The sequence below is a fragment of the Colletes latitarsis genome, chromosome 1 (genome assembly GCF_051014445.1).
Source record: "Colletes latitarsis isolate SP2378_abdomen chromosome 1, iyColLati1, whole genome shotgun sequence".
Lineage (NCBI taxonomy): Eukaryota > Metazoa > Arthropoda > Insecta > Hymenoptera > Colletidae > Colletes > Colletes latitarsis.
Genome location: NC_135134.1, coordinates 53,865,987 through 53,893,401, shown reverse-complemented (window position 1 = coordinate 53,893,401; position 27,415 = coordinate 53,865,987). Strand labels below are relative to the sequence as shown.

The 27,415-nt window shown below is 39.3% G+C and overlaps 3 protein-coding genes across 9 annotated transcripts; all 3 read left to right on the top strand.

The window, feature by feature from the left end:
• Nucleotides 1-721: 721 nt before the first annotated feature.
• On the top strand, nt 722-4,527 carry LOC143350087 (adenosine kinase). Of its 6 annotated transcripts, none has more exons than XM_076782967.1 (6): nt 722-1,265; nt 2,335-2,565; nt 2,773-2,946; nt 3,037-3,307; nt 3,386-3,655; nt 3,722-4,527. In XM_076782967.1, the coding sequence occupies exons 2-6, from the start codon at nt 2,366-2,368 to the stop codon at nt 3,941-3,943; spliced, it is 1,137 nt and encodes a 378-aa protein (XP_076639082.1). In that variant the 5' UTR covers nt 722-1,265; nt 2,335-2,365; the 3' UTR covers nt 3,944-4,527. The 6 variants fall into 6 exon arrangements, with proteins under 6 accessions (XP_076639082.1, XP_076639169.1, XP_076638885.1 ...); XM_076783054.1 differs by lacking the exon at nt 722-1,265 and adding an exon at nt 1,272-1,997; XM_076782770.1 differs by lacking the exon at nt 722-1,265 and adding an exon at nt 1,272-2,164.
• A 163-nt stretch (nt 4,528-4,690) lies between these two features.
• Nucleotides 4,691-6,529, top strand: LOC143351618 (zinc finger matrin-type protein 2). 2 transcript variants are annotated; one of them, XM_076783416.1, is made up of 5 exons: nt 4,691-4,802; nt 5,157-5,377; nt 5,450-5,523; nt 5,621-5,766; nt 5,842-6,528. In XM_076783416.1, exons 1-5 carry the CDS (start codon nt 4,794-4,796, stop codon nt 5,983-5,985), a joined length of 594 nt encoding a protein of 197 aa, XP_076639531.1. In that variant the 5' UTR covers nt 4,691-4,793; the 3' UTR covers nt 5,986-6,528. The 2 variants fall into 2 exon arrangements, with proteins under 2 accessions (XP_076639531.1, XP_076639609.1); XM_076783494.1 differs by having other exon boundaries at nt 4,716-4,882; nt 5,842-6,529.
• A 4,747-nt stretch (nt 6,530-11,276) lies between these two features.
• On the top strand, nt 11,277-27,055 carry LOC143342263 (proton channel OtopLc). The gene is made up of 9 exons (XM_076766395.1): nt 11,277-12,344; nt 20,860-21,088; nt 21,787-21,901; nt 24,541-24,769; nt 24,887-25,044; nt 25,123-25,339; nt 25,514-25,676; nt 25,742-26,608; nt 26,941-27,055. The coding sequence occupies exons 1-8, from the start codon at nt 11,300-11,302 to the stop codon at nt 26,574-26,576; spliced, it is 2,991 nt and encodes a 996-aa protein (XP_076622510.1). The 5' UTR covers nt 11,277-11,299; the 3' UTR covers nt 26,577-26,608; nt 26,941-27,055.
• Nucleotides 27,056-27,415: the final 360 nt, after the last annotated feature.

The following is a 27,415-nucleotide window of genomic DNA, read 5'->3' as shown; positions in this document are numbered from 1 at the left end:
GTCGTGGAATAGTTCGTTATTTTCAACGATAGATGGCGCTTATTTTTCGACCTCAAACCCCCTGGTGCTAAAACGCCCAAGTTTGTCGTGGAATAGTTCGTTACCTTCAACGCTAGATGGCGCTTATTTCTCGACCTCATACCCTCTGGTGCTAAAACGCCCTAGTTTGTCGTGGAATACTTATTCTCGACAAACTTGGGCGTTTCAGCACCAGAGGGTTTGAGGTCGAGAAATAAGCGCCATCTAGCGTTGAAGGTAACGAATTATTTCACGACAAACTATACTAGATTCTTCAATTTTAAAAGTTCATATTTTAATCCAAGTAAAGGTGTTATTAATGAATAATCAAGGTACATAGTGTGTATCAGGAGTAGCAGGTGTGGGGGAACCTGTACTCCGGATACCTCTAACATTGTTGTGATCCTGGCATGACTTGAGCAGTTCAAATCTCTGATATTAGATGGCGATACTATACATTGTCATTTTTTTAACGCACACATATAAAGACATAAGCACACTACTAACATACAGTAATAGGAGTAGTAGGAGTGGGGGAACCTGTACTCCGGATACCTCCTCTAACATTCTGTAATCCTGGCACGATTTTAGCAGTACGAATCTCTGATATTAGATGGCGATACTATACTTTGACACTTTTTAGCGCTATATTAACATAAGAATCGCTTCCAGTAATCACTTATTGTTTATCATTTATTAATTACATGAAATAATGTATAGAGAAGTGGTTGAAGAACTTAATTAGATTCGAATAATATTTGGAGTAGTTTTAAGGGGTTAAAGCATGGAAAATATGTACTATGATTGTGATTTTTATTGATATAAACACAAAGAATGTTTTACACGTTTCTAACTCCATTAAATAAAAGCATGCCTCGAAATCTTGATAAGACGTTTTATAAATAAACGGATAATTAATATTTTGCACAATATTGTTCTAAAACATTAGTGGTATACGAAGTGTATCCGTACACTTCGGACAGTTTTGGAGAATCGAGGTAGAGGATGATGAGTATCAGTCAGTTTGTCTTTCTCGATTCTCCGAAATTACGAGCCGATGTACGCATAACCTGGCATAGTACGTGAAAGTGGGATGAGTTCCCGGTGCACCCAGTGCCCGGTCTGGTTACACTGCCAGAGAATAGTATTATTGATAAGGGAAACTCAAATTACGGGGAAAATTACCTCTACAATAACTTCAGCCGTTTTACTTTGGTTAACTAAGGATGCTATTTGTTTAAAACGTGGTAAAATTTAAAGCCATATATCTTCTTTCATATATTATTAGCTATCATCGTAACTTAAATTGAATTAAGATCGAATACAATAAGAGAATCTATATTGTCTTTACTGAATACGTATCCAATTGGATTGTTGACCATGATGCATAACAAAGATAAAATAACTGAGAGCCTTTTAAAGGTTGATCTATCTTCCGTCTTTTGTCAATATCCCGTGAGAGTTTGCATCGTTTTCTAGATCCGTGGACAGTATTCGTGGATTCTGTATAAATTATATGATATAACTTGCTATGCGTGCATATTCTCTGCAACTTACGATTAAAGCCGATTTACTTACATTACTATTAATATACGCTTTTGTTCGAAATGATTAATTTGTCATAATAAAAATAATTGAACAAGTATCACGTTATAAAAACGATTGACAGATCATGTAATAATATACAACAAACGTAATGAAACAACGTGTAAAATGTCACGGAGATTAAACGAAAAGAAATAAAAATAAATATTTAAATTTCATTAAACGGAACATGTAGTGTATGATTGTAAATTTGTCCGTTTGTATATTTGTGTTTTATGTAAGGAGAAAGGTGTTACTTCTTTAAAACTTTACAAATTGTTTGACATGAAAATAATTCCCTTTTACTTAAATATGGAAAAACTAGAGATTATAATTAGAACTTTGTGAATGGTTTACGAAGCGTAACCTTCACGCCGATCTCGAATAGAATGGAAGTACGTGAAATACTCATATTGATTTTTTCTCACAATTACACGTGTTTGTGAAAAATAAGATGAGCAGACAGTTTTACAAGAAAATGTTTTTAAAACTAGCCTATAATATTAAATAAACATCGAAAAACATAAACATTTTACCGAAGAAATTTTAACCAATAAATAATGTAATTATTGTAAATATACTTTGTTTGTTATAAATGTTATATTTACGCTTTAATTTTACTATTTTTCCCATTTATAAAAGTATGGTACTATATATATTAAACGTTTATGGTTATACAAAATTTCATGACTAAAGTCTAAATAATTAATTGAATGTTTTTCACAAATATAGAATATTTGGACAATAAAAATTGTAAATAAAAATGGTTGAAAAAATTCCATTGAAAATTGCTTTCCTGAAGCAGAATGTCCCTGCAGTTGTAGCTTTTGGCAATCCTTTGTTGGATGTTTATGTGTTTCTGAAAAATAAGGATATCCTGAAAAAATATGATCTTACGGAAGATGGAGAAATGGAACTCCCTAATGAAAAAATGCAGGAGATATTGGCAGATTTACCACAAGAGTTAATAAATATATTTTAACATTATTTCTCACATGTTTACACTGAACATATTTTGTACAAGCACTTACTATTTCTTGCTTTTATTCAGTTTCTGAAATGCGTATAAAGTTATAATTGTCTATTGCATTGTACAAAAGATAAACAGTGTATGTTGTGTTTGTTGTGATATTGAAAATCTGAATGTTGCTAACAATACATATTAAATAGTTTAGAACAAAAAATTAGTGCTGGAGGATCTGCACAAAACTCAATGAGAATTTTGCAATGGCTCTTTGATGACACCTTTAAGCATCAATATAGTATCTATTGTGGAGGTCTTGGAAATGATCCTAGGGGAGCAATGCTGGAAAATTTAGTTCGCTCTGCAGGTGTGGATGCCAGGTCTGCAATTTAATGTTTTTTGTTCTACTTTTTTTTTTTTTTTTTTTTTGTGATATATTTGTACATATACATCTTTGTTTTTTTTTTTAGATATGCAGTTCATTCAAATCTACCTACTGGGCACTGTATAGCCCTGATAAATGAATCATCCCGTTGTCTTGTTGCTAATATAGGTGCAGCTGGTGTATATACTTTAGATGATCTTAAGAAAACCAATTTATCATTTGATACAATAAAAATAATTTATATCGAAGGATTTTTCATAATGCACAGTTTTCCTGTAGCAAAGGAACTTGTCAGATTAGCAGAAGAAAAAAATATAATTATAGCCTTTAATCTTAATGGACTATATATATTCAATGTATACAAAAATTTTATATTTTAAATTCATTAATGTATTTGTATAACATCAATAACAATATCGTGTTAATTTTTACAGGATCATCATGCAGCAATTTGTGAAATGGTTGGTCATGCAAATATTGTATTTGGCAATGCAAGAGAAATGAAAGCTCTAGCTCAATCGTTAAATATTAGATATGATGATGTAACTGATATACCATTCTTACTAAATAGCTTAAAAAGAGTTACAGTTAGTGCTTCTAGTACAACTAATAAAGATTGGTTACGTCACGGTGGAATATTTGTTATGAGTCAAGGCGAATCTGCTCCAGCTATTACAGTTTGGGGGAAGGGGGAATCGATTCAGGTATGTTAAAAATAATAATTTAATACGTTTGAGAATTAAATAAAAGTTGTATTATATCCTATTTAGGTGCAACCAATTAAACCAAAGGCTCCTGTTATAGATACAACAGGCGCTGGAGATTCTTTGGTAGCTGGTTTTTTAGCAGGTGTTTTAGTTCAATGGAAACCGCGACGTTGTTTAGAACATGGTTGTAAAGTAGCATCTTTTATGGTAACGAGACTTGGAGTTACGTTACCAGCCAAAGTGCCATTGGATTTAGTAGTATATCATACTCTATATGCTTATTGAGTTTTATCAGAAGGAAGTCGTGATAATAGTGGTATAAAATTTTGTGTCTGTTTGTGTGCGTCTATATTGTAAATATATAAGCTCAATATTTATGTAATTGTTACATGGAGACAAATTTTTAATTTATGTAATGTGTTATGTCAATGTAAAATTTATGAAATCTATGAATGACAATTATTGTATTTTTGTGACAAAAGTAATATATATTTATGGTATAGAATTTCCAATAAGCATGAATAATCAAGAAAAAAACAAAACGTTGCCAGGGAATTTAAATATGTTATTAAGTGTACTTCAAAAATTACAAAATTACCAAATGTTTTAGTAAGGTTCTAAGTTTAAGAAAAACGAAACCTAAAATTTTATTTTAATATGTACATAAATATGATTCTGTTGTATGTGGAAACAGATTAATTTTTATTGTAAGAGATACAGTATTGTAAATATTGTGTAATCATGAATTGCTAGATATCAATTTCAAAGTAACAGGGAAATGCCACATGTATGTACAAATTTTAATTTTATTGTACAAAAATTATTGTATAAGTATTTTCGCAAATAAAATTATTTTGGAAAATATTTTATACCAATTGTACTTTCTATAGTTCTATTCAAGTATTTTACATTTTGAAGGTTACATGCAAATTTTTACTTTACGCATGTTGCCTTTTATTGTAGAAATAATTTGTAAATAATAACAGAGAATAGAATTAAAAATTAATAATGTTAATAACTTCTTGCCGATACGTTACTGTTATACGGAGCATGCTTTCTATATACGAAAGAAGTGGGGGAAAGTATTCTATTTTCTTATGCGTAGTAGACTTGATTGAAACTTGAAATTTCGACAATGTCTATGGTAAGGGTGTCAATGAGTTGCAGCTGAACGAATTTTCATAACAAATCTATATATCTATTGCTATTATTACAATGAACAAGGCAATGACTTTCAAAATATTATTTGACACATTCTCTAACCTCAACATCTTACTAAATTAGAAACTTTAAATGCACTACATTTTAAATATAAATAATAATCATAGTAAATAATACATTATATGTTAATATAAAATCATAAATAAAATAAGTAGATCAGATGTTTGTTTTATACAGTTTTATGTTACTTTTAATTTTCGACACTTGTTATCGAAACATTAACGTAATGTTTTTTCCTGATTAATTAATTTAAATGATTAATATATGTAATATCTAGCGGCCTGATGATCATAGACGAAAATGGAACAGAGAAGAATACGAAAGAATAGCTCTTCAGCGTCTCCAGGATGAAATTGCTGAAGAGGAACTGGGAATTCCAAAACAACCAGCTGTAAAAAGGGAATTGCTTAAACAACGAGATTATAAAGTTGATCTTGAATCTAAATTAGGGAAAAGTGTTGTTATTAACAAAAATACACCATCTTCTCAGACTGGAGGGTAGATATATAAAATTTTTCAAATAAGTAATACAAGTCTATGAATTGAAATAATATAGAATTATATTTTCAGATACTATTGCAATGTTTGCGACTGTGTTGTGAAGGATTCAATTAATTTCTTAGACCACATCAATGGAACAAAACGTAATATTTGCTTCACATTTTGCTAAATGTTGTGCAAGATGAAATACTTCAACAATATTAATTCAAATCATTGTAATTGCATTGTGTTGTATTTTAGATCAGCGTAATTTGGGTATGTCAATGAAGATAGAACGTTCTACATTGGATCAAGTTAAAGCCCGTTTTGCAATGAATAAGAAGAAATTAGAAGAGAAAAAGAAAGATTATGATTTAGAACAAAGAGTAAAAGAATTAAAGGAAGAGGTATGTTTATTCTTGTGGATATATGTTATTATTTATTATTCGATTTTTTAACAAATTTATTTTTATTATATACAGGAGGAAAAGATTAAGGAATACAGAAAAGAAAAAAGGAAAGATAAAAAGAGAAAAATCGAGGAAGCCAATGAAGATAATGGAGGACCTTCCGATGAAATGGCCGCGATAATGGGTTTTTCAGGTTTTGGCTCTAAGAAGAAGTGATAACGAAAATTTGGGCCGTTTATGACGAAATGCCTTTTGAAAATGCATCTTTAGTAAAGACACTTTAATGATTTCTTGCAAAGTATTTAATTTGAAAATTAACATTAAACACTACAAGATTAGGGATAAATAAGACTGATCTTAGAATACAAAAGTTTATCTTTGATATCAATAATTAAGTTTTCGCATATGTTCAACTATTTAATTTAATCCCGTCTTGTATGATCAATGTTTCGAATGTATAGATATCTTTATCTGCACTTCAAATATCGAATAGCAATTCGCTAAACATAATGAAAGTATGTTGATTTATTAAATAAACATGATTGGCAGCAACAAAAATACGGCAGTAGATTGTATAATGTAGCCTTCGCCTTACGAATTACACTCACTGTTACTATACTTCAGATTTACAGCAATATTATAAGTAAGCTTTATAAAATGTATTTACAGTTTTCTGGACCAGCAACGTAACGAATATCATTTACATAATGTAACTTGTCAATAAAATTATAAGATTTTATAAACAACTTCTAATTTCTATGATCGCGGAATTTTCGGTAATCAAAACAATAAATTTCAAATTATATTTTAGTATTGGTGTACGAGTCGTTTCATTTTCGAAGGAAGAACGGAATTCCAAATTTTAATTGAAACGAAAGTGGTGCTCGCGTCTGAAATGTACGCGGTTGTATTTTAATCATTTCTATAACTTTCTCTCTTGCGCTGTCAGTCCCTTCTTCCTTATCTTACCCTTGAGTAAAAGGAGGACACATCCAGAGGAGAGTTCTATGAGATGGACACATACACAGACAGCGCGTACTCTCTCTTTCTTTCTGAAGTTGAGGAGAGAATGGATCGAGGAAGATTGAAACCAAGTGTACGTACGCTCCTCCTACCTAGAACTAAGCTCTGGGTTTACTTGGTTCATCTTAGCACCGTAGTCCAGTGTAGTCGACACTCGTGGTCACGGAGCGTCCACGAGTGCCGCCATATTTTCGAAGGTCAGCCATCCGTGATCCAGGAATTGGAAGTCGCGCTTTTGGAGGTCGTTCCACCGCGAACCAGTTTGCACGTGATTTCGGATCGACTGTATGGCCAGTTCACGTGCGTCGGTGGTGTGCACCGATTTGACATTTCTCCACGATTTACATAGCGACTGAAACTCTATGTCGCGCTTAGAATCGGAGAACATAGTGCACGGTTGTAAAATTTAAAAGTTTACATAAAAATTCGTGGAACTCTTCAAGCAGAATTTCGAGGAAGATGTAACCGCCGTTCGCCAGTATTCGTTGGACCAGGGATCGAGTGATCTACGCGAAAAGTTGCTGAATTTCAATAAATCTGAGCGTCTTTATGACACGCTCCGTAAGCAACAGTGCCGGTGGACTGTCATTCCGTCGTGTGAAAAAGCAACTAATCTGATTTTACGATGCCCCGAACCCTTCAACCTATCCAGGAATGTAACTCCGGAAAGTCAAGTGAGTTTGCAATCATTTTGTTAATTATTCTAGGTGTTAGATCCCCAGGAAATAATAAAATGCAAATGTTCCAACTATCTAATGAGAATTATTTACTTTAGAGCGTGTTCAAACAGACGATCACGTGTCTTTTTCTGAGCGTTATACACGTTTGGTAAAGCACGGTTTCTTGTTCTGAAACGACGCGTACTTTCCCTTTTCTTTTCCACGGAAGTGAAAATGACCGGGCTAGAGTGAATTCTGTTCATTATACGGCGTCTGCTCACGGTTGCTTCTTTTCAACTCTTGTTTTCAGAATTTCTGTTCACTCGTGCGCGATCGATGGGCTTTGTCAAATCAATGTACCGAAACATTCGTTCGTTCCTCGTCGTTCGATACGTGGAAGTGAATTTCTCGTTGGCCAAGTTGAAAAAGGACACGTACAAATATAATCACCGTACTCCACGTACTATGCAATATAAATGAACCATATAATTGCGGTTGCTAATACCAAAAGGGGACGAAAATTTCATGTCACGTTGTGTATTATCGAAATAAAGTTTCTGCATACATTAACTATGATTGCAACAATTGAATTCTTGCTGAAAAACTTGTAAATTGACGTTCTTTTACTTCTCTGCATATTGTGCCGCAAATGTCATTGATTAACAGGTAATTCTCACCTATTATTTGTTGTATTAAAAATTAGATAATCTTGGTAGTTTTTTAGATACTTTGGTATCCCAAATATACTATACTTTCTCTAATTATATTGCAGTATTAGCACTACCGCAGTCTTTCGTCAGTGATTTCAATGCCTGGGCGATGGTGTTACCGTCGAGTTCGAAGCGCTAAAGACACAATTGAATTAAGAAAATAAAAATCCATTCTTCGAATCACGATCACTGAAAAATTGCTCTTTCAGTCGTTCCATGTTCAACGTAATTTAAAAAATGGCTTTTATAACAAGACAAGAGTTTGCATTTAGCAGAACATTCTGAAAGTCTTTTGATGTTCAATTTCTAAGATATGTAGACAGAACGACGTGTCTTCCTAAGTGTACTGCACTATCCACGATCGCGTAGGTTTCACCTTTGTGGGCAGACCTAAAATGAAAAACACGTAGAGTCGATCGTTTCTTATCTCGTAACAAGAATTACCGTTTTGAGGTTTTAACTCGATTTCGATAAAAAAGGTCGTATAGCATTTTGTCAAAAAAATGATAAAAGATCTAAAAATACGCGTTTCACGGTAGAATATCCCCTTAAGACAATGGCAGAAACAGAGAAATTGTATGTCGAGAGTCGGACCTAAAAAAGCTTTGTTATCAAATAGAAAACGAGAATAACAATTACCGGCTTTAACAGAGCAGATCTAGACGCGCCGTCACGCTGCGATTTCAACAGACATGCGACGCGATTAAATCACAATTTTAATTAAATTACACGCCCTTGAGTTTGAACAACTTTATTAAAAATCCGCGTGCAAAATTTCAGCGCGATACGATATGAAAAAACGTGCAATATACGGTGTATTTGATCATTGATTTCCGAGATATTAAAAGTTAATTTCCGAGGTGCATTATTTAAATCCTCGTATCTCCATGGACTTCAGTGTATGTTTCCGTTGTATTCAATAATTCTTCGTACACTGAAATCACGTATCCCTTGTATTCGCAAAACATACAACGAAAATTTAAACGATAGCATAAAATGTACGATAGAACACGACACTATTGTTCCGATACTAGCTGGTTTTCTGTCAAACAATTTTAACGCAAATAAAGTATTTCAACCGTCGTTCGCGCAGGCTTTCACTTCAGACTCGATGTAACAGTAACAAGTTACAGGAAACACTCTTCGAGACAGCTCTTCTCATTTTCATTGTCGAAAGAATACTGACTTCAACCGCTTCGAGTCGCATTCGAACAGCTGTCTACGAAGGCTTCGAAGGAACATTGTTGACTGTAAATAGTAAAACGTTAAAACACAGTCGGTCGTTCGATTTCGTTCCGCTGTTTTTACAAATTCGCTGTAGTTTTTAGGCATTGTATTTTTTAGTTCGCTTCTCAGGCGATTCCTCTTTCGCGAACCGCTATACCACGATTTACTAGACACCCTGACACGATTTGCCGGACACCTTTTACGAGCTCACGTCGCGATGACGACGTGAGTTTCTACAAAGGCCAACGTTTACCAATTTTTGTAGCGGTACACTACTGTCCTGCTATTTACGCGCCGAGCGTAGTATACTTACGTTCGCCTAATGCTAAGCGTGAAAGAATTTGCCGTTGGAACATCGGTATAGCCAGCGATTATCGAGCAGAAATGCTTCGACCTCTAGCACCTGTTGGAGATTCACGTTTCTTCTCCCAAGCAGTTTCGCTTCTATGAGAAGAATAAAGGGTCTCGAAACCTCGGCTAGTCGAAGACGTACGGTGCTCGCGTGAAAAGGCCGTCTTTCTATTTTAAGATGGTTTGCGTTGAAAGCTAACGGGCCTTTGTAATATGCAATGACAACAGTTGGTCCTTCCAATGCATATGTTATGCGATATCGTGACTGGAAATGAGACGATATTGTGTCTTGGGGTTGGTGTCGAAGTTCAAAGCATGGGCAAAATATCATATTTTTAAAAGTTTCTCACTCTCGATACTTTCTAGGATTAAAAATGGGCTTATTTGTCTTAACACTAATGACATTTTTTAAGAGATGACATCACACATGTGTACATGTGTTCAAAAGTATAATCTCCGCAAAAATTATTATTCAAATCTGTTAATATCGATTTAAAAGTATAAGTTATAAAAATCCCAGAGCGTTGTTCAGAGAAACTTTCACGAAACTGTAAGAATATTCTCATCTAATTATATAATTAAATAGAAATTCAATTATCGCAACTTGCATAACGTTAATTATAATTGGTACAGCAGAATGACATAAGTATCTGTGAGAGTTGCATACAATATCGTCAGACGTAACAGTCCATTGTAAGTGTAATTTCCGAAACTTTATTCCCGAAATTAACATTAAGCATGTGAATTATTCAGTGGGCAGAGAACCGACGTTAACCGCACGTGTTAACGTAATAAAAGCAATTCGTACAGTGAAAAGATCAGATATCGTTACTATTTGCCTCCGCGTTATCGCTGCAAATTAAGTTTTCTCGAAGAACGAATCCGTTCTTGAACGTGAGAAGTTATTATGAACGCATAAACGTTGCGCGATGCATGCATTTTTTTCTACAAAGGCGTTGCACCGCAGGAGGTATCTTATGGAAAATCACGACGGGTCCGCACGAAAGAAAATGTAAAAGCCGTCGTTGCCACGGAGGATGTGAAATCTTTTTCGTCATCCTGGTCACGAACGAGAGCTAGATCCATACGATCGACCTCCAGCCACCTCCACGTCGACGGGAATTGTTTCTCGTAAAACTAAAGCCAGGAAACGAACGACATTTACCTTTTGCGGCCGATCGGGTGCACTCGTTGACGCAAGTCACAAAATACCATTTAGTCGGAAAGTGGCGGAGCGTGGCAAAAGTTTTCGTCTCACCTGATCCTTGGATCGATCGCGGGGCGATTAAAAATTATTCGTCCGTTTTGTTCGGTTCGATGTGGAATCATTAATTTAGTGTAAAAGTGATTGCCAAAGACTTTATTTATAGTAGACGATACTAGGCTTTCGGAGGAATTCCCCGATCGAAAATTACTAATTCTCGATGTTCCTCGAACACTAACACGTCCGAGTCGCACCCAAAGGTATTTCGATCTTCGAGATCGGGTCTTCTAATATGTTCGTCACGATCTGAGCGTGACATCCGGTGAACAATTTGATCACCCAGAACCCCGAACACGATGGTCGCGGAGCTGACGGGCATTCCCCTGGGGAACGCAGGACGTAAAACAGCTACGATCGATCCCGAGAAGCTCAGGTGCTCGTCGAAGCCGAGGAACAGACCCAAATGGATCCAAGCCGCGACTCGCGAGCCGATCTACAGCGTACTTGACAGCAACGAGACAGCGACGGACCGCGTGCCGACGGTTGTCAGGAGCAAGGTGGTGGTGATCAGCGCGGTGAAAAGTGAGAAACCGTGGAGGAACGACGCGGACGTACCTCGAGACGTGCAAAGGGAATTACCTTACGTCTGGCTACCGACCGAGAACAGAACGACGTCGCAGAACTCAGCGGACGAGGATCCGCTTTACAGCGTGGTGAGGAAGCCGAAAAAGGTACAGTTGCCGGAAACGATCGTCCCGGAGAGGAAACTGCAACCGATCGAGGAGCTGTCGATCAACGAAGCCAGGCAAATACAGCCGGAGGCGCGTTCGCGACAGGAGGAACTGAAACGTTGGTTGCAGATAGCGTCCAAGCAGCTTCCGAAACCGCGACGTCTGTTCAATCTCGGTGAAATGCACGCGAGCCACGCGGTAGGGTTCGATCAGCTGCAAGCTGATTGGAAGAGGCCCGTCTCGGTGCCGCGAGGAATCGTTGGTCTGGTAGGACCCTACAGAGTCTATCAGAATCCCAACGAAAGACGGGAGTACATGCTCCAGGAGGAGGAGCTGGTCGAGGAGGTGGTCGATTCCGTCAGTGAAATTGCCGAGCTCGATCAAAACGCCACCGAGCACCATCAGAGAGCAAAATGGAGGATAAGGGAGGAAGACGAGGAAACCCTGGTGCCCGACATTCGCGATATACCCGGCCTTGAGGATTTCGCAATGCAGCCGGAGAACACCGAGACGACGATCGAGTACAATCAGAGTGACGAAGTGATCAAGACGATCGTGGACGAGTTCGAGGGAAACATGAGCGGCGTCGTGTCCGGAAAGGAGGAAAGGGCGGTGGACGTTCCCGATCAAGTCTCCAACGCGTCCACGTCGTCGCTGAAGGACAAGAAGGGTGAGATTGGTTCTGTTCCGCTAATAGAGTCGTTCGAACGTCGACGCTTTCGGTGAAGGGATACCACGAGATCCTTGTTACGATATCTAGCATGAAGGATGTACTTGCGTAGGTATTCGCGATGGTACTGTCGTACGATAGGAACGCTGCTCGCGTAAAACGGTATAACACTTTGAACATGGCACGGTTTCATTTATTAAGACGTCGAGAATTTGTATGCATCGGGCTTCGTTCGCTGCTGTACGGTATCGCCCGACGAAAAGTACCCAGCTAGCGGTAGATACTACGTGGCACACGTGCACTGGTCAGTGTCTGAATACGTGCGAGGTGTCTTTATTAGTCTGACCAATATTCGTCGGCATCGCGTACTCGATGATGCTAATATCTAATTCACGCCATTGTCTAACGGTATTCCGTCTGTCTGGCGCCTGATACTCTTTATTCTTCGAGATTCAGATCAGAGATATAGGTTACAATACGATAAGGCACCGTGTGCTCATCAAAAGTTTCAGATACATTTGTAAAAATCTTAGTTATTACTCTAGAGTTCTGCCGCATACTTTTTGCAAACACGAACGTTCGCGTTTTTAGCGCATATTGTTGATACGTCGAACAGCTCTCATGGATCTCACAGTACTATTACTTTTTATCGTAGCAGGCTGCGGTAATGAATAGATAGCTACCTTGACTTTCGCTGTTTTTGCGCCCCCCATCTCGTTTTTCCGCTTTATAGCGTAAACGTACAAATTCAGTGCCGCTAATCTTTGATAGAAGCCTTAACGATCTCCTAGGTCCAACGAATTCCAACGACACGGAGTTACCGAATCAGAGAGCAAGTACGAAATCGTTTGGGAACTGTTCGAATTTGAAGCATTTTTTAGGATAAAATCGTCTTCGCTTTCTCACTGGCAAGCGTAAAAGGATCGTCGAGGAAATTCGACACAGGAATGTGAAAGTAGAAGGTTAAGCCTTTAAAATGACTCGAGAAAGACTATTGTTCGACTTCCCGAGTGTCCTAATACTCACGGCCGGCAATATTATAAATAAAGAACGTTTTTCACTTCAAAGAAAATAAGATCAAAATACTTTTCCTTCGACTTTGTATTTGAACTTTCTTTATTGAGATACGCCGAAGGAACGATGATTTCCCGAGATCAGATAAGAAGCGGTGTTTTGAACGAGAGAGCTGCATTTTTATAAGGCTTTTTAATGTCCTTATGGAATAACTGTTTCTCTAGAGATACTTTTCCAAGCGTGCGATTTTATGACTTTCATACTCGAAAGAAAATCATGTTTGAATTTGATATTTAATTAATCTTAGAAAATATCTTATTTATAAATGGATCTCACGGTCCATTCGATACCTTCGATATTCTGATAAGTTCAAATATTTCCAGGTATTCAGGTCGCTGTCACGACGGTGATGCATGACAAGCAAATGTTCTTTCCGCGTAATGACGTTGCTAATGGCGTAAAGCTAAAACTCGAACACCGTGCATTTCGTTTCATGGAAAAGAAAGTGGAGAAAAGGCTTCTCGTCCTTCGTATCGCATGTGTACTTGAACGATATACATACAAACTGTGCTAAGATAAAAATTTGCAAAACTGTATAATACTTTTCTCCGTGCAGATATAAGGAAAATCTTTATTTGTTTGTTTAACAAAATTCCACTTGTTTAGACTAACGAAGAATTATTATCTTAGTTGACCTTGAAACAACCTTGTAGAAGCGAGAAAGAATTATCTTTCGAACGATGCTCGTTGTCACCGTGAACCCTTTACTTTCTCGTTCCACTTCTAACTCCGTTTCTATGATATTATTAGAGTGATCGTTAATCACGAATGATATACCGATCTGTCCAACACATGGTGCCACCGTTAAGAATTCTTGACAGCTCTGCTGTTGCTACACATTACTGTCTTAGAGTCGTTAGACGAATATACGAATCTCGTGGTCTCATACTAGCAGCTTCTGTAACTGGCTCCTTCGGTACAGTTATCCACTTTTGCTAGCACGCGATGACCGTCTGTCTATTGGTTTCGAGTACAACAGGCATAATTACGTATGTGCATGAGTGGCCATAAAGATGAAAAACGTTATTAGTCGCGCGTAAGAACGTCATTTTTACGAGAGCTTTCTCGTTGAAAATTTCACTTTGCGGAGCTTCTTCACGGAAATCAGGCGAAATTCAGATATTCTTTTAGCCCCGCGAAATGAATTCGTATTTTACTTTTTCATCCATTAAAAGTATATTGATTAAGACTGGCAAATAAGAGTGAGGAAATTCAAAGAACGAAGAAACGAAAATCATTTATTCTAAGAAATCTAGAACGGACAAATTTGTCACGCGTAAATTAGAAGATAATATTCGTGTTTCTTCTTTTGCAAAGAACGACTTCAGCCGGTTAACGATTGTCATCCGCGAGGCCGTTGAAGAAGTTAACGTCGGTTGCCGTTACTAACACACCTAATTCGCATGAAGTAATATTACGTACCGTTTTCGAGGAGTGACAAAGAACACGCAATACCCTTGCCATGAAAATAGATACACATCGAACAAGTTTATCGGCAGATACCAGAGAGGACATACTTAGATACACCGCGTTAAATGCTGCGAATACCGCGCGTTTCCTAGTCGTTAATTGGCGATTTAAACGCAATTAAATGCTTGGCATTTACGTCACGCAATGCACTATAAACATACTGTAAAATCCCATTTGAACGACCGTTTAGCATCGTCATAAATGTTATGGGCGATTTTCCTGGATTCAGCATCCCATATGGTACACGATCACCGGTTGCACACGCTTTGAGTAAACTCTAAGTTGATGCAAAAAAATACTATTCGTTAGTTAACATAACATTTAATGTCCCCTTTCGTCCAGGATTAAATTACGGATTTTCCATCTGTGCTCACGCGTTTTTAAATTGGAAGTCCCAGAGAATATCACGTATTTTACACGCTACTTCCTGGTTACTTCTGAACCGTCTACAGAAATGAAGTCTAGAGTTTTCCAATGAGAGCTATCTTTCCAATCCAACGCGTAAACGTAACGCAAGAAGCGAAGAGAATACTGCTACCGCGAGGGAAAGTGTTGCTAAGATAAATATGATGTTTTCTTTCGTTAATATAGTAATTGTAAGATTCCACTTTACGAAAATTTTAGTGTAATAATGATTTCATGTACCTTTGTACAGTAAAAGTGTGAAAGCAGGGAACGGAAAATATCGTTTTCCGTGGAAAAGGGTAATGTTTCGTTTGGAAAATGTATTCGGACGTGCAGAACCACGACTGACCACTGTAAGTACGTGTACGGTGTACGCGGATCGCGTGAAAGCAGATTCGTGGTATCGCGAAGAGCGGGAGTCGTTGTCGTTTTACTCATTCAAACTTTCATGAATTTTTTCCCGACCGAAAGAAAGGATGGGGGTACCGCTTTCGTATTCCAAGAAAACCGGTTAACCGCTGAAAACGAATTTCGGGGACGATTTCACGCGTCACAAGTACGCTGACGGTCGGAGTCTCTGACGACGCTACGTCTTCGTTTCGCGCTTCTCGTTTTCGAGCAAGGAAAACGTTTTAATTAGACGTTCATCATTCTCCTCGGTTGGTAACGGATCTGTTCAGTTTTATGCGCCGTAAAATGAGTCGATTAGTCTTGCACGGGTGAACTCCGAATAAAAGAAAAAAAATAAGTATTCAGCGACGCAGGGATGTTACCGCAATCAGCTTCTCGGAAAACACGTAATTCGGCCAGATAAGATTTTTAGATAAGACTGCCGCGGTGGTCACTGGTGACCGGCACACAAGGCGGTTCCGATTCAGAAACTATGCGACTTATATAACTTTCGAGCCGCAAAAGATATTAGTTTTGGACTGGATAATGTAATAGTAATTTTTTATTGTAAAAATCAATTGAAAATGTTTTCGTACGAGACTTCATTTTCGAGAAAATCGATTTTGAAAGGTCTTGGCTTAACGGGTCTGTCGATTATTCATTAGCTATGCCTGTGTTGGTATTTGCAATTATTGATGGTGGTAAGGTATTATCCATTTTCCGTCGATCCTGCGGCTTTCTATCTGGTCGAAACCGGTTAAAACTTCGATAGAATTATCGAGAAGCATATTATCTATTACATATTTTTATTACTAGTTTGCTAATAGCAATCTCTCAAAGTGCACGTATCTTCGAATACCATAAATAAAAATGAACTTATTTCTTATTTGAGATAACTTTTACCCAATATTGCTACCCATATATTCGCGTATTAAACAGTTCACGGATTCTAACACAGATATATTAACTACACGAAGATTTTTAGTTTGAATGCTTGTAATGCTCAAGGCGGTAATCGTTTCAAATTAAGGTCGCTACTCCGTGATTAACATTAGAACCTTTCGATTCGTAAAAGGTATGCTTCGTCGGAGTTTCCTCTAATCAAGTTCCTGGATCCTCTACCAGCCTGATGGTGGAATCACTAATGCGAAATCATAGCTAGCGTTGGCTAGTCCTCTGAAAAATTCGAATAGACGGATATTGCACACTTCCAACCATAGATAGCGTCGATAATTCATCCAACAGGTGGTTGCAATGTATTTTTTTTCTTCGTTCGTCTCCTCGTTCTCATAGCGTGCTTCGAGCTGCAAATTATGCGATAATAAGTCATCCTATTACCTTACCGTGGCTTAAGAGGCGAGCAATTAACACGTGAACGTATTAAACTCGGGGTTGCAATTAACTTGGCTAGCCACGCGCAGTGCGTTTTGGCGTGCATTTTTGTAAAATCTTGTCGTATTATTAGAGTCGCGTTTCTCGAAATAATCTTACGACTGAACTCGATCCGGATAAAACGATTGTTTCAGCAGAAGGCACGTGGTAGCATGTTCTTGATTACAATTTTATCGAGCCTAGATAATTTTTCAATTTCACAGAACATCGAGTTCCCCGGTACTGTTTCAGTTATGTTCGAAGAGAAGCACGATGGAACCATTCATCACGGTAAAACATTTCTGATTAAACAGACAGGACTGGCGCTTTATTGGATCGAGACTATTCAATTCGAATTCTGTCGAGGCGCATCTAGGTCGTTTTCCAATTCCATAAAATAATTCTGTCTCCGGCGTTGTTTCCAATCTGGCGAGCAATGTTGCGCGAAAATAAAAGCAACGTGAGCTAAGCGGCACGTGTTCAACGGTCGTTTCTGTCGTTCAACGGTTGAAAACGAGGCTACGAGAAACGACATCATCATCGTCGTCGTCTTTTCCGATCATCATCATCATCATCATCATCATCATCGACATAATCGTTGTCCTCATCATCGTGGCTACCACCACCGTTTGTCTTTCCAGACCAGTCGATCTTCTTCGCTGCACGGTTCTGGGTTACCCAGCCATTCCGTTTCGTGTTAGTGTCTGGAGCAGTTCTCCCTTGCTCCCTGCTCTTCCGTGAAAACTGCAACGGATGGTTGTCTTTCACTTTACTGCAAAAAGACTCTCGAACGCTCGCCATGAACGGTGACTCGAGTGCACACGCGAATACGATAGTCTTCTTTTGACAGAAACGTCGAGGTAAATGTCTGAGTTTAGTGGTACAGTGGTGTGCAAAAGTTTCCGGATAATTACTTTTCTAGATCCGGCGTTGATGAACACGTACTCCCTCGAAAATTAAACGAAAGTTTCTCGGTATTAACTCCGGCTTCTCTCTCGTTACACTTTCGTATTATCAAAAATTTATCTTCACTTTTATCAGCGAAGCCAATTCAGAGGGGCGATGCGCGTCTTCAAGTTTAATATCGAAATTTAGTGGTACGTACAGATCATTTATTGTACTATTTTTTTCTTTTATTTCTGTGCTCCTCGTTTAACATCGATATTATAGTGACAAGTGACAAACCGATAATCCTTAATCTTTGATTCACTAGTTAGAAGATGTGTGTATGTTGTTAATACTCGGTGTATCAAAGAGAAGAAAGTGTCACTATTTTGTGTTTTGATTATTATGTTTCGTAGTTAATTACAAAATTTCGGAGCGTTCGAAATTCTTTCAAATAGAAAGTTACATGAATTCAACTTTATATAATATATTAATGTATTCAATAAGAAGATACTCATCGAGTATCCGAATTATAACAAGCTGTTGTTCACGGTACAAGCTACAAATTCAAAGGTTTTATGTTCTTGCGTGAACGTATGGCGTGGAGGATGAATTCCTTGGATCTTCGTACCAGTAGACGAGTTTCACCGTTTTTTGCAACTCTGACTCTATAACGATGATCCGTACTCCGTGATAAACCGCAAGCCTTTAAATTCACGGTAGATCAACCTAATTTTCGATCTAGCTGGGTCACGAATTTCACATTTGACCACACGGAATACCCGTAATCGATCTAAGATGACACATAAGTATTGAAAGTGGGTAAAACGAACAAAAATCTGAAGGAGGTTGAAGCTATTAAAATATACACAAATTCGAACTGAATACTTAAGCAGATTAAAACAGTATACTTATCTAACTGTCTCTTAAGAAACTTGTCATCCATTACTGGTCAGGATTTCGTACATAAACTAACGACTAATGCTATTAGTATTATGACAACGCAATTTATGAGCGAAAAGATGAATTTCTCTTAAATGGTGAATATCACTCAGGGGTATTTCGTATAGCTACTTGTACTACTGTTTCTTTTTCAAACAATTATATTTTTCCGTAGCGCTGTTTTAACTGTTCTTTAGTTTATTAAGCCGTTCATTACAATAAATCAAGCGCGTTCGTTGTTCGCGCGTAATAATTCACGGGGCTGCACGTGCGCTGATGAAAACGATTCGCACCGTTGGGATGCTTTAACATATTTTAAAACAAGCGGTTAGAAGTTCCCTCGACTGTATCGTTTCCTCGTAACTCAAGTACAGAGAGTGTATCATTTTCTCATAATTCAGAGCCATCAGTTGCCTACGATCGCCGAGCACGAATTTTTCTTTTCGACGCAACCTGCTTCGCCGACGAGCACAATAAAGCTTTATCCGTCATCTTTGACCCCCCTGAAGCCATCCTGGATGCATTTTCTTTCGTTTCGTACCCCATTGTGGGCCCTTCATCATCGCGTCGCATCTATCAAGCACATGCTTCGCGGTTCGCTCGTCCCGTACAATGCCTTTCGACTTCGTTAATGGTTACGATCGTCGTGTAATAAGCGTCGAATATCGACCCCCGACCTTCGACCTCAGTGATCATACGCGCCAGACGTTCAATGGTCACGAATCCATAAATGCAGACCGTCGATGTCCATCAATAACACTATTGATTTTGTTGGAAGTGCCGATGATCTATGGAACGCGCGCAAGAAGATGGTATCATGGGAAGTAACGGAATATACCTCGACGTACGGAGGAACGCGTTGAACAGTTTCAAACCGGTTGTCGCTCGACAATCCTAGCTCTCCATTTGTCATGGATCATTACTTATAGTCTAGTGCCTCAATCGTCTTTCATACCGTCGATTTCGATTCGCCTAGATCTGGTGCACAGTAGGACACAACGTGTTTATGGCGCGACGAAACTACATGACCGCTATCACTGAAAACTACGCGTTGGAACACATTCAATAAGCGATTTCATTATTGTTTCTTTACGAAACGTAATTGTCTCCGCCATCAATGCACTCAGAACAACTAAAAACATTTCAGATTTGCTTGCAAATGAGTCTGCATTACCGTTTTATCCTCGACATGCTCGGATAAATGAAGTTTTCTTGTACTCTAAATGAAACTAACACTCATCTTTAACGGGATACAGTTTGTTCTGATCCTCTCTCGTCTGAGCTCGATCTCGACTAATCGAGTAAAATGTTCGACGAAGAAATGACACGCAGGTCTGCTATAACTATCAGATCTGCGTTCATCAAGAACCACGTTGAAATTTCCCTGGAATTGATTACACGCCTCTGCGCGTTCGTTAATTACCGGCGATTTAACGCATCTGGAGAGTCTATGTACCTATCATCGCGGTAGTTTTAGATGAAATGAAAACAAAAAAAATAAAGAACACGACATACCATTAGCATCGCGTACATTCAATTATGAAATTATATGAGACGAACTTTCGAAAAAATTACACGTCTGCTGTATCGTTATTTTATAGTTACTCAGACGCTTGATTCAAGCTCTATAGGGTCATTAGACGTCTGGACCGGCGTAATAACGTTCCTAAGTTTATCGTACAACGTCCATGTTAAGAGTTATCTCAGTCATCTATATAGCTTAACGCTCGACAAACTCGAAAACTGACAATTACTGTTTTAATTCATGGCGTACGACGATGAATTATGGTTTGTAAATAACGAATTATCGAATCTAAATCGCGCCGTGGCGGGCAGACGCGCGAATTCTTCCAGCGAAAGTTACACGTATGTAAATCAGTCCATTGACCTAAAACGCCCAAGAGAATGGTGGATAATTAGGGGGCCCGGTATGAGCGATCCATTCGACTCGCTCACCGTTTATCCGAAATTGTTACAGCCAGCAATGAGCAACACGACAAGGACAGCCTGAACGAAACGGGAAGCACAACGGGGGGCACCGTGGAGGGTGCACCTGGAGGTGCCCCTAACAGGGGTGAGAGGAACACGGACACCGAGACTCTACCACCTGACGCGACCAGGTCCGCGGCACCCACCAAGTCCCTGGTCTCCAAGATCCTTTCCAGGGCACGCTCTTCGAACGACCTGTTGGATCACTCCGAACCCTTGTAAGACACGATCATTTCGAGCATATTCATACAGGGTGTTTAGATATCCCTGGAAAAAATTTTAGTGAGAAATTCTAGAGGCCAAAATAAGACGAAAATCAAGGATACATTTCATTTCCGGCTACTGAAGTGACTCGACACTGTCCACATACTATTAGTACACATTCCCCTTAATCTAGGATTAATGTTTCACTCTACAATACAGTACCACTCAAAAGTCCATTTGAACTTATAACGAATGCGAATACAGCAAAATCATGTCAGTAACGACTAAAGATCTACAATAATTTTAATTTACATTCAGTCTACTTATTCACACCAATAACAGAAGTACTATGCGGATGTTCAAACGTACCAAAGTGAAATCGTTTATCGAAATTTATTTGTCGATCCCTATTAATAATAGAAAATACGCGTGTAAATAAACGTGGTCCATCATCGGGGTTAATAAGCAAAACGCGTTAATCAACATGACCCGTCTAATACGTATTAAGATGCATGCATAATTTATGAACGATCTAGAGTGGAATAATTAAAGTCGGTTCCCGTTTCTCCATATAATGGCATGTGTTTTTCTCTGTCATTTTCTCGTACGCGTGGAAAAAGTGCGAACAGGTGGACATTAGATAAGTTATCTTCGAGTTGAAAGCGGAGGTACAAATTTAATTGAGGATACGCTTTTATGGTGCTTGTTATAGTTCTCAATTATGGATCGTCCTGTCGAACGTTTACGGCCAGCTGATTGTGGTATTGATGATCGCTCTGTGCTTGGCCGAAGTCATGGACACGCCTGTCCCTCTTCTCAGTTTGCAAGTAAGGGAATGAAGTTTACGAGTAATTTGAATTTATAGATATAAATCGGACACCTTGTATAATACAATAGTACTGTAGGTCACACGGGAGTCACAAATTGAAGATAAAACGAGGGTTTAGAAATATTACGTATGAGACTCCATCGTTTAACTCCGCTTCTAGCGTGTACCAGATCCTTCTTGTATCTTTGCATTGCTGACCCCGATTGACCCTTCATATTACTGTGTAATATGTGCTGAATTTATCTTCGTGTCTGCTTTCACGTGAGATAAAGGAAAGCTACGAACTGTCATTTTAAGATTTAAGATAATCTTGGCAACTCAGACCTTGTTGTGAATTTGGAAATCGATTGATATTTGTGTAACCATAATTCTTGTGGCTTATGGAAAGGTAATTCATTCATACATGACAGGCTGACCTTTAGATAACCACAGGAATGAAAATGCCACATTCGTTTGGAAAAGCGAAAGCAAATGTAACTTATGACCCATTGCGCATAAATCATTAGTTACTTTCGTTTTAACATGTTATGCTGAGTGAATTTTACACAAATTTCCTCGAAGGGCATACTCAATGTATGTTCAACGATCGAACAAAAATTATTGCAGGTATTTTTTGGGGTTAGTAATCTACTCGTATACGGTAAGGAAATACTTCAACACAGATACTGATAGTTAAATAAATGAATGTCTTTGAACGACCCTAAAACTAAAAATTCAGGCAATATATCCTGCAAGATCTATCCATCTTTTAGAAAATCGTTTGTCCACTGTCTGACTACTCCGCTGATATAGGACGACGCCGTCATGCATAAATCACAACATCTAATGGGGCTTCGTACAATAATTCATGCAATCGATTACCTAAGAAACGTGCAGAAGATTGACCTGTTAAGCATTTTCTAAATCCTTACGATCTTGTATCGCGATCTTCGAAGGTTTAAATAAAGTTAAAGCCTTTGGAATAAGCTTTAGCATGTGCGTACTCGTTTGGCAGACAGATATAAAATTCCACGAGTTTTTATCCAGTTCGAAGACTTTACGATCGTTTTATCTAGCATTTTTTACAGACTTTTTACAGTCGTCACGGTAGCGTAACGGTACGCCAAAGGCACATTTACAATAAAGTCCACGTTTAACTACAACCGTTAGCACATTTCTGTTCGACGTTGTTGTTACTTGACTCTCGAATACGATATGTTTATAAAAATTATTCTAACTACGAAAACATGCAATACATTTCTATGTTATCTGCCACGTCCTTACGTCCTTTTTTAATAAAAAAAATAGTACATTCGTTTTATCGAACACAGAAAAATGCAACGAGTAGTTCCATTCTTAGTGACTGCGGCAGACAGAACCATGAGTAAATGTTAGTCATTAATAAACAAGTCAAACAGAAAGATAGCATAAGACAAGAAAATCTGTAAGAAAATGAAGATAAATGAGACTTATATTCTATTACGAGAATATATGATTCCAGTAATGTAAGCTACCGGATGTGAAACGCAAGCGAATTATGATACGCGGTAATTTAGAAGTCTTAGGGCAATTTCTAAATTTTAAATAATCTTTTTTCCGGCGATTTATTTGTCACCGTTTTTTGATAAGACTTTTCAAGACTTTCGAAGGCTAGTGTACGTATCCAGCACACGACGCGTTAAAAATTCATCCATCCAGCGTCCGTTTTATAGCCGCGAGCGTAATTACCTTCGTACTTCGAAGCACAGCGTGTTATATCAACGACGTAGCGAGATATCATCGTTGCTCAATTGAGGACGACGGCAGAAGAGCAAACAGCTGGTAGTACTCTGGTCTTTTTGGATCGAACGGCATTCGTAATTACGCTCGATTCAGTCCAGCTAGGTACGCCGCGTCTATTTTTCGAGTAAATTATGGATCGGTTTGAATCGAGATACCGACGGGTTACGGTAACAGTAACTACGGGAATTGAAGGTACAATTTCTGTACCCGGCTGGACCATCATCAAGCGTGCTTCAGAGCACGATGAACTCGTGGGACTGTGCATCACTCGAACGTTATGACTTCTCGAGAATTACGATGAACCTGAAACCATATTTTATCCGTTAATAGAGTCAATCTGCTGGTGACCTTGTAATTTACCAAGACATTTCCCTGCCATTTCTTCCCATCTTTCAGGAGTATGATTCTAGCTAAGCTTTATTAGGAACCGAAGGAGAAGTTGATGCTTGAAATTGAGACGTACGATCCAAGAAAAGTCGACTTAAATATAAATGTACTCGAATACTGGATTGATCGGAGCGAGGGTTGAAAATTTGATAACTTACCGTGATCATGATGCACTCGTGAACTTGTATCACTCCGCGTTATGAACACTTGAACTCACTATATGGAAAATTAACACTGGATACGAAATAATTATTAGATCGCGTTAAGAAATTAGTAAATTCAGAGCCTCCGTAGAGACTCTTATTAAAATGGTAGTCCTAGCTGAGATATTGGACAACGTTTCAAACACAGCGAGAGGACGCGTGCTCCGCAGGTATCAAGGGTCGTTAAATTTTGGAAAGTCTCTTCCAGCGTCAACACTCTGTGTATTCATTGGTATTTGATGCACCCTGGATTCGCTGTATTCCATAACGCAGAGATACTTTGCAGGGCGTGTTCCTGATGTATCTGTACGTGGGAAGCATAGCTGTGATCATCAGTATTTACATATGGGTGTTGGTGGACAGCTGTGGAAGTCTCGGTAGTACCGGTGCTACCGGCGTTGACGACGCGGAACTCGGTGGCGCGTCTTTAACCAGGTTTGGATCGTTGAAGCGTGCACATATCTCGCGATCCAGGACAGCACCCACAAGTTTCTACATTCGGGTTGGAGCACTTCGTAAGTTTCTTACGTCTGGTGCCCATTAGACAGCCTTGCTCTCGAGAGTGAGACTCTCTGGTGGACGATTGCAAATTGCAAAAGAGAAGGAGTCGCGTTAATATTTAATTTTTGCAGTCTTTGGTTTGGCGACCCTGGTCTTCAACGGTTTGGAAATGGCGATGCACTCGATGATGCAGGGCGCTGAGTGTTTGAGCGACGTCGTCTTCGTGCATCCAGTTCTTCACGGGCTCTTCACGTTTCTGCAGATGCACTTTCTCTTCGTCAACTCGCAGGCGAGTTCAATAAACTTTCGCCCCTTCTCGCTAAATACCGTTGCAATCGATCGAACATCAATTACGTTTCTATCGTAGGTTCTCGTAGAAAGATTCGGTTTAGCAGCGAGGTTCGGATTTATCCATCTGGCCGCCACGAACATTGCAGTTTGGATTCGAATGGTAATCTGGGATTCTGCCCAGGAATGGACGTACTTTGTTCATCTAGCTCAACGAGGTCTGCACAATTCTGCTTCGCCATTGAATCTTCGTGGATTTCCAGAGTCTTTGATAAGGCACTCTAGGGACTTACGAGGTTTGTTCTCGAGTGATTTTTTAATTTATATACACGTTCTATCTACGAAGAGCGCCGAAGTAAAAGTAAAAGTCACGCTTGACGTGATTCACGATGGGGGAAGTGATTCGAACCAAGTTTCACTCCAGCTATGATAATGCTATAACAGAATAATGCGTACATTTTTTCCTGCAGATCATTCCTCGTCGGATAAAAGCGTCTTTCAACCGTACCAGCCTATTTCAAACGAACAAATCTCTCAGGTGATTGCCCTCCAAGAATGTCTGAACACGAATACTCTTGGGCAGCTGTGGACATCGAGCATGCCATTCCTTTACCCGTTTATCGTGCAATTCAGGTAGGCATTTAGCCGTCTATCCCTACACTATAAGGATTGAAATTAACAATTTTGTCCAATTTTAGTTTGATAGCTGCTGCAGTGACTTTTGTGATGGGTCAGAACGTAGGACGCAATCGATTGTCGCACAAACAAAAGTTTCATGGTAGCAAGGATCTGACGAGTCACACCAAGGTTGGTTGCGATGGCTCCAGCAAGGGTTTGTTCCTGGGTATACTCTGCATGGTGGCAGGCATCGTAGTCATTCTGATATTCCTCGTCGTGAGAGAGGACGAGCACTTTCCGTCGTCCACTTTGTCCTGGTTGACGTGCGGCACTTTGATCAGTATTCTGACGCTGAGCAGTTTGATGACGGCCAGCGGGCTCGTACAAGTCCGCCAAATGTCCGTGGTGACGAGAGCACCTGCAGCGTTGGACAGTTTATTGTCGAACGTGGCCCTTTTCGGCGTCCAACTCTACTCCGTGTTCACGGTGGTAGTTTCCGCCTGTTCGTTGGCCATACTGGAAGATGAACCCGACGAGACCCGCGCGAGACACATCATGCTGCTCACGGCGTCCATATTGCAGCTGATCCAGTGTTTCGCGCAAAGCACGTTGATAGCAGAGGCGTCGAAACGGTCCTGCATAACTCGTTTCCAAATAATAGCGAAACCCGCCAGGCAGGTGATCACATTCCTGTTGTTCAGTAATTCTGTCTTGTGGGCCTTCGACACGGTGATCACGCAGAACTGGATCTCGCAAGAGCTGCAGCTGAGATTCTTCGGGGTGCTCGCGTGGGGCGTCATATCCAGGATCGGTCTTCCTCTCTTGATCTTCTACCGGTTTCACAGTTGCGTGTTGCTCTTGGAAGCGTGGAACAAGTGCTATAGAATGCCAAGGGGAGAGCATCCGCTCAACTGACGACACAGAATGTCGTATCCATGTTCCTCTAGGTTCGTTGCACATTGTTATGCGTCAAGTCAGTCCATCAGTCCCTGTTTTAGTCATCTTCGTTCGAAGAACCATTTCGGTGTATTGTTAAAATATTATGTGGAGTAATAAAATTTACGTTGTCATCACATCACGCAAAATATTTATTATATTATACTCGTCACGACCTTTTGGATGTCTGGTAATACTCGTGTTAATCTCTGGAATTTTCTTCGTCTCGATTACGTTGAATTCATGCTTGAAGATATCTTCAAAACTATGCAATAACTCATGGACTGACTTGACAAGACTTCCTCGTTATTTCGACGAATGAAACGATTGATTTGCCTCGTAGACAGCAGCCGACATCGTACCGCTCGTATCGCGGCAGAAAGGTGACGATCAACCTGCGGCAGGACGAATGGTCCTCCACGATCCAGAGAACCCCAAAGAGACTGTTCTGTCCGAGTTCGTTGATAATGGATACAGTGCGTTTCGTTCCTTTCGTGGACAATCGGCTATACTTCGACTCGAATCCTCTGTTCCGCGTGGCGGGTATGCAGTGTTTGGAGCCTGCAGTGTCGTCGTCTAGGAGACAACTGCATCGTCATCGCCATCATCATCACCATCACCATCATCATCATCATCATCGTCATCACAGGAAGCACCGTCGCGTGGTCAGTGATCCGGGTACAAGAAACTGGAGCGCTGGTAATCAAGAGGCGAAACGACATCGTAGAATGTTCAGCTTCGATACGGGTATTGCTGGGCTGAGATTGCCGGACGCTTCGGCGATCGAAGCCAACGGCAAAGAGGAGGTTCAATCTCCT